The 8,256-nt window shown below is 39.5% G+C and overlaps 1 protein-coding gene across 4 annotated transcripts in view; it reads right to left on the bottom strand.

The window, feature by feature from the left end:
- The window catches only part of epb41l3b (erythrocyte membrane protein band 4.1-like 3b), a 43,751-nt gene that overhangs the window by 31,135 nt on the left and 4,360 nt on the right, over positions 1-8,256 (bottom strand). For all 4 annotated transcript variants that reach the window (XM_010773808.1, XM_010773809.1, XM_010773810.1 and 1 more), the window contains exon 2: positions 3,356-3,522. In XM_010773808.1, the coding sequence (XP_010772110.1) occupies positions 3,356-3,511 (156 nt within the window). In that variant the 5' untranslated portion in view covers positions 3,512-3,522. The remainder of the gene's footprint in view (positions 1-3,355; positions 3,523-8,256) is intronic.

The raw sequence follows: 8,256 nt of genomic DNA, 5'->3' as shown, positions 1-8,256 counted from the left end.
AAAAAGCAACATCTGCCATCTGGAACTATTTTGGATACAAAAAGGTTCTTCTCTTCTTCATTCACAGATGAACCCCCTTATTTGAGGGGAAGCAACATGCATTATCATGACATGTTAGATCATGACTTAAGGTATGATGAGTCAACCAGTTAAGATCCAGACGTCCGTGACTAAAATCCTTCATCCGGTTAAATATGGTAGTTAAAAAAAACACAATATATATCGCAGGGGAAATAAATATCGCAATGTCCGTTTTTTTCAATATCGTGCAGCCCTAATGTATGTTTGTGTTGCATTACTCAGCATAAGTGATAATGAATCTATCCATCACCCCGCCCTGCGTCTGATGCTCTCATTACAGCCCATCATGATTCACGAGTAACTCATGCTCCATTTCTCCTCTTCATTAAACAATTCCATCGTTTCTCCACCTCGTGGTGAGAGCCACACTGCTGGGTCTGAGGGGCCATGAGCTCAAACACGTGAAAGATCATAAGGCAAAATGTCTTAAAACTTGTTTTCCACATCTGGCTGGCGTGACTTTTGACCTTTTGATGCCTGATATTGGGCTGCTTGTAAATGAAAGAAATCAAGTTTGAATTGAATCCAACGTTGATCTAGTTTATACATGCTTAAGATGTCACGTCATTGTAAACATTATAAGATAGAACAACTCAGAGCTAATCCCTACTACAACAGATACATTTCTTACAAACATATGGAAATTAAAGTTATTTTGTACTCTCTGGGTTACAGCCACAGACAGAACAATGTTTGAGAAGCTTCAAGCTAGTGCAGGTAATTCAAACTTCAATATGTGAAGACATTTGTTTGGGATAAAACCGCACCTTGAACTAAATCAGTACCACTTTTGTAACTGCCAGAATATTGCAGGCCAATGTTTGGATACACAGCTTTTAACAATGTAGTAAATAATGTAAAAAGCATGATTCTGACAGTCCCCATGCAGTGTTGAAGCTCTGGAGGTTCATTCTGCAGAGAGATCAGATAGTGAGCCCTGAACGTTGTGCGGGCAAAGCACTTTGTGTTCAGATTACATCAGTGTCTGCTTGGGATGTCTCAAAGTGAACATGGACAGGCTGTAGTCTACACGCCTCCTTGCAACAGAGACCTTTGCATTTCAAAGGTTGTTTTACTTATCTATAAAATAATATTAATATATATATACAGTAGTCCACCAGCCTGCAGGAGGATCATGTTTTAAGTAGAATTAAAATAATCACAAAATGCAGTTGTTTGAGTGCAATGTGTGTGTTGGGAAAACTGCATTGCTTTAAAAACAGTAATTACTTTGAAATAGTTTGAGAGAAAATATGTAACAGTTAACCATACCAGGCTCTCACAGAACAATTAAGCTTTGCAGACATTTGGTTTGCAGATATACAATCAATCAATGATGATGAGTGGTCTTCAACATTCAGAAAAACAAATTGCTCATTTCATAGCCCTACATCTCAAACCATGAACCACTAAAAGCCCTGAGGTTTTTCTTCAGTGACTCCAGTAGTTTACTCATTCCTCCCGCAGCATCAAAGTCAATCTGCTCAATCAGCTGAACACTGAGAAGAACAACCTCCCCACTTTGTCCAGGATCTTTGAATGTGTTTTTCAACCCATTAACTGAACAAAAGCACGGAGTACTGAGAGAAAGACGAGTTCACTCGACAACAGATGCATCTGCTGAGTAAACGTCATTGTGAACACTGAGGTCATGTCGTCCATATTTATTTTGTTCATTTCCATTTTTCACACAAAGACACAGTTCATTCAGGAGTGGGAAGAATGGCCTGTATGTTTTCTCTAATTCAAGCTAATCTGAAGGAAGCTGTACATAAGGAACCCCGAATTAACAAAACAAAAGTGCTTTAAAAGAAAGAAATGAACGATAAAATATATGTGTTGAAAGGTGAAGGATTTGCATCCGTCAATAAGTACTGCAAGATTAAGAACAGATAACTAATTGTGATATTTCTACTGATATTGTGATTCAGTACGACACACAACAATAGAGGAATTTACATTTTTGTTGCATTATTATTATTATTATAATTAAAAATAAATTGAAACTATCATGGTTTGATTTTTGAAGAGGATCTGTGCCAAACAAATATGTTTGAATTAATGCTGTCAAAATTATCGCGTTAACGGCGGTAATTAATTTTTGGAATTAATTGCCTCAAAATATTTAACGCATTTAACGCATGTGCAGAATGGCCCGCCCCATACATCCCACCAGTGGCAGCGCCAGAGTATGGGGTAGGCTACAGCCATACCAAGAAATGGCTTAGCCCCACCATGAAAAATTATGTTAAAGTAAGCAAAATAAAGTCCGCCAACTCGCGCGGAGTAAATTGCACAGACGGCAGTTAGTAAGATTGATTTCAGTAGCCACTTGTCTGGAAATACCGAAGACTAGAAACGGTTTTGAAAACTTTTGTCACGTAGTGATCGTCTTCTCAATAGAACATCTTTGATAATGTCTTCTGGCCAATCAGAATCAAGATAACGGAGTAGTGTTGTTGCAGGAAGTCCTGACGGAGAATACTTTTGCTGTAGTAGGCTACATCTCTATATACATCGATACAATTACGTGTTGATAGAAATCAACACGTAATGAAATAAGACCCCACGGTTTGATGATTGATAGGTGTGTGGGCTGTCTTTCATTTTGACACACAGAACAATGTTATAATAAACATAAACATACATACTGTATGTTAAATGGATATATCCGCCTTCTTTCATGTATCTTTCCATTCCCACAACAATATACATAAAGAAATGGCATATTTTGGACATAGTTCGAATGGTGATTAATCATGATTAATTCATTTTTAAGCTGTGATTAATCTGATTAAAAATTGTAATCGTTTGACAGCCCTAGTTTGAATATACACTACCAGTCAAAAGTTTGGACACACCTTCTCATTCTAAGTTTTTTATGTATTAGAATTTGTTTTACATTGTAGATTTATAATGAAGAACTCAAAACTATAAAAGAACACGTGGATTTTTTAACACTTTTTTGTTAACTAGATAATTCCATATGTGTTCTTTCAAACAAAAAACATTGAGTAAGAAGGTGTGTCCAAACTTTTGACTGGTACTGTATTTCTTTAAAAAAAAAAAGGATATGTAGGCCGGGATAATTCTGTAGAATACAATTCATTCATAATGGTATTTTAACACATACAGTATACAGCCTTTAACAGTTATTGTGCTTCCTGTGATTTGAATATTGCACCACATAACGAAAACATGTGCAGCCCTAGTGTCAGAGGCCACTGACTGGCTCTATCCACCTTCTGTAGGCTCAGATATTTTAAAGGCTGACCTGCTCTTTCCGGGCGGGGGTGCTGTGTCCGGCGGCGGCGGGGAGCTCTGATTGGTTCTCAGGCTCGACGGGTTCGGCGGCTGCTTTGGCTTTCCCCTTCTCCTTGTCCTCCTGCGGCTGCTTGGCCTCCGAGTCTGCGCCTGATTCAGTTGTCATGGTTAATCACGCTGGAGTGGGGGAAAGAGGGAAAAAGGGATGAGTCAGCTGACTTGTTATGAATTGATGTACTCTCGGCTTTGCAGCCCAGTGTAATGAGAAGCTCCTCTCCGAAGCGTACGCAGAGATGAGGATATTGTTTGACAGCAGAGTAAAAAATGAAATTAATTTAAGTGGCGTTTGCGCACTCAAGTCCCGTTCTCAATAATCTCAGGAGTGTCAGCAGCTGATAATGGAAAGTGCCTAGATGGCTAATTCCCTGTCATCCACAGTATCCACGATATACTGCGTGTCATTTCACATAAACTAGAGACGCCAAACGCTCACAACTGCAACTATCATTATCATTTTCTCTCTACGAATCTTCTGTAAAATGTCAAAATCTTCCCCAATCCATGCTTATGTCTTGCTTGATCCAAAACACAAAATAATAATAAGTTTATAATGGTAAAAATATAATCGAAAATCAGCAAATGATATCATTAGAGAAGCCTCAACCAGACAATATTCAGCATTTTTCAAAGTTCAATTGAGTAAAATATGAAATAAGCAATTGCTTCAGCTCTTGCAGAACATCAAACATCAATTAAACAAATCCTGAAAATATGAGGAATAGCGCAATCTCCCCCCTCCAGTCTCTACGCAAAGTATTTACAAACAAGTATCCAAAGTATCTGAACAGCTCGAGTACATGCCTTTCATAGCATGACCTTCTCCCTCTTTGAATAGCAGCATACCAGCGTCAGATGCCATACCAAGGGCCTGAAACTAGGTAATGAGGGGAAACATGTATCGGCCGGTTTTGCCAAGCGAATATGACAGATAGGACGGATCTCACTGGGGGCTCCTGTGCTAAACCCACAGGCTTAGACTCTGGGAAGCAGGGTTAGCAGGGCGGGGCTACCAGTGTCTGGGCCCCTGCTGCCTGCGGTCAGTAGTATGGATGCCTGTCATTCTGCAGTTGGCCTGCTTCTGCCTGACTTCTATTTATAGAGCCGTGTTTACTCCGGGCTGGGAGGATCGCTGACTTCCAGCCGGGGACAGCAGCCTCTGGATCCACAAACTGTGGGCTGAGGTGATCCCCAAAACTTCAGACATTTGAACAAAGTTATTTGCCCTACTTGTATAGGTTTGTTCTGTTGCCATATATTCATTCATTTTCATATATTCATCAGTTTTAGTCTAACATACTAGACTTATAGAAATGTATTTATTAGGATAAAGCCCCTTAAACCCCTTGAGATGCACCATTTTGTTTTCAAGGGGGTCCCGACAAAAGCAACGTCTTACAGACATACATGAACAAAATAACAGAAAGCAAAGCATGACAAACAGGACAAACCACGTACAGTCTGTTAAGTAAAATATACAATCATTACAATTCGATAGACAGTAGTTACTAATAGATCAGTTTCATTAATCACAAGAGCAATCGTGTCAAGTAAAATTTGTGTGGCAAGACTGCTATTTTTATATATTAATTGTTGTGCCTTTTTCATTTTGAGTATGAATATATACATACAGTATATTTATATAATTTCAATCTTTGGGACGGTGAGAAACGGCATTTCGGTCCCCCTGTTCGTACCACATACACAGAGAGAAATAAAGTTGACTTTACTGAAAACTACAACTTTTTGAGACAATGGATAACTTGAAAAATGAAGCATAATGGAAAAAAAACACATTTTGAAACACATCAAGCAAGAATTCGCTTTTTGGGGGGGGGGGGTCGAGATATTTTGTAAAGTGTAATGAGAAACATGTCTCAGTCAGAAAGCTTGATCACTAAATGTGTCCCTACAGAGAGGAACATAACTGGATGGATACACAGCTGGAGTCCATGCTCTCATCAGGCATCCGTGTTGTTATGTTAAATCTAACACTCAGTGACGTACTGTATGCATTGATAAAAAATACTTGAATGTGAACAGAAATCAAGTTTTGTAGTCTCCGATAAAGCGCCACAGTTGTGATTATGAGCTTATAAAACAAACATAACCTCTTGATTAAATATAATTAGGTTTTACAGCTTAATAAAATGCAGAATGATACAAAATTTAAGTAGGGAACTTTGTGTTTGAACGCCAAATGATAATTCGTCTGCGCTAATGAGCACTTGGTTTGATTTCCAATGGAATAAATTAAAATTGATTTACAATATAAAAGCCAAATCAAGCTTCGCCAAGTAACAAAAACAACTTCAGAAGAGAAAGATTTTAATTATTAAATAGATCACAATTATGTTGACTCGTAAAAGCAGTAAATCGAGACTTTCTGCATTTCGGCACTTTCTTTCAAAGGTCATGTACGTAAAGGGGTCCCTGAACGCAACATGCTGATTAAACTCTTTCTAATGTTCAACTTCAAGAACTTGCGATCAAACTGCTGTAAAGATGAGCTAATCTAGATCAGAGTACCGAGTAGCAGAAATGTGAATGAAGCGATGAAGTCACAAGATCCAAATTCAAACCCTCCACGTTTTTCCAAGTGTGGATAACTAACGGTAAAAGACCACTCGGCCAAATTCACAGGAGCCCTCTTTCAAAAGCGCTCAGCTATACTTTGTTGTGTCATGTGTGACAGAGTTGAGGAGCGGCTCAGTAATCAGCTGACACATGATGTCTGCACACAGCTAACCTTTGCTTCTCTTAACCCCCCATATGAAACAGGAACTATGGTAGGAGGGGAGGAAAGGAACATCTTAGCACCATAGAAATGGAGGAAGAATACGTTCAGTCACTGGTGACAGGCACTCTTCACAGGGCCACACAACAGCCCACACAGTGGCCTTGTGTGTGGGGCCCTCACCATGGACTGGCACATACATTATGCATTCAGAAAGCTGTATTCACAACTCATTTAGTGTCCCGATGGTATACAGGAGCGGCGGATGATTGCACCAATATCGCCTTATCATATTGACAATAAGAAACAGCTAGAGAAAAAGGGTTTTTATATCTTAACATCTCTCAAACTTTTGAAGAAATAATCACCTGCTTTGCTGCTCTATTGCAGAACAATCTTGGGTAACAGATATTAATTTTTCCTAGGTCATGAAAGCTTGGACTTTTGCTGACAAACAGCTGGTGTTTGGTACGTTTTGGGCAGCAAAAATCCTCAGACACATAAGAAGTAGGGATGGATTCAGATCCAGTATTGACACCAAATGAAATCTTGAAATCCCTCCTAGCCCTTACAAGTGCAAGTAACTGCAGGCTAAGATAACAAATACTCACAGACAGATGTCTAATCAACTTTTGTTGGTTGAGGAGTCAAACGCAGCGGTTTTTGCAGTTCTATAATGTTCACTAGCTTTAACTACAGTATGAAAATAAGAAGCTGCTACATATAGGTTTTCCATTTCACTATGATATTAAAAATATGGGGAGAAACAGAAAAAAACGTGTTATTTATTCAAAATTCTGGGTATTTTGTAGACTGGGAACCAGATCCAAAACGAAAGCAGCAATCTGAGCCCATCCCTAAAAGGAAGTAGGTCTTCTACATATGGTTCTTGCATCAATACATCTAAGGAAGCAGTAGCAGCCACCAGACTGAAGAGACAAAAGCAAAGAATGCTGACACACTCAAACCTTGCCCACAAAACAACACTATAACCACAAGCACTTTTTGTAAAAGATGTCATCAAATGCATCTCTAAAGAAAACCACATAAACACAGCGTTTCACTCGAGTGTGTCCTGATGAAAAACAGCTTTTTCCTCAGTTGCACTTGCAGATAAAAACTGATATTCTAAGAGGAAGGACAAGCAGAAGCCATACATCAGCAAAAGAACAATTATTATTTTAACATAGCACGCCTTTTTCTTCTTTCCAATATAAATCAAGGTAACCCTGAGTTGAATCAAACCCACTGTCCGCCACTAAACAAATTAGAGATGTCCCGATCCGATCACGTGATCGGGGATCGGAGCCGATCACGTGATTTTCAAAACTGATCCAATGCTGCTGTGAAAAAAAGAAGCTATATGCATGTTGGATAGAATATCCAATTTAAATAAAAAAATAACCTTAAGGGACAACTTGAATGTTTTTTTTCTTAATGCATTGCATAAAGATCGGATCGGGAAAAATCGTTATCGGCAAATTGTCAAAATCAAATTATCAGAATCGGAAGCAAAAAAAGGTGATCGGGACATCCCTAAAACAAACCAATTTAATCAGAACATCCAATTTAGAAGGACTTGTGAGATTGAAGTGGATATTTATGTGCAAGCTCAGCAAAGGTTTATTAGTAAGTAGCTACATTACATCATTGATCATGGACACTAAATGCTGTGCATCTGCCCCCATGCATGCAAACTTCCATTTTTAAGGTCCATTTGTGATTGTAACGCATACTGTTGGAAAGTGGCCTGTGCACATGGACACACACTCTCAGGAGGATGAGGGGCCGCCATCTGTGCAGAGTGCTATTAGCCGGAGTACACCACAGCTGGGCCCATCCCTGTCACCCCTGCCCCCACAACCATAATACCCCTGGGGGCTTACGGAGGTTAGACAGAGGGGAATAGTTGGCGTTTTTTGACACGTCCTGGCCCATCCCCAGTGGGCTTGTAGTATATGATGCGACCCCTCTATATGGCTACGGGGCTGACAGCTGTCACACACACACACACACACACACACACACACACACACACACACACACACACACACACACACACACACACACACACACACACACACACACACACACACACACACACACACACACACACA

This window comes from Notothenia coriiceps, unplaced genomic scaffold (assembly GCF_000735185.1).
Source record: "Notothenia coriiceps isolate Sejong01 unplaced genomic scaffold, NC01 NC01_scaffold00012974, whole genome shotgun sequence".
NCBI classification, from domain to species: Eukaryota; Metazoa; Chordata; class Actinopteri; order Perciformes; family Nototheniidae; genus Notothenia; species Notothenia coriiceps.
Note: the sequence above shows the minus strand (reverse complement) of the source record. Positions and strands in the feature narration are given on the sequence as shown.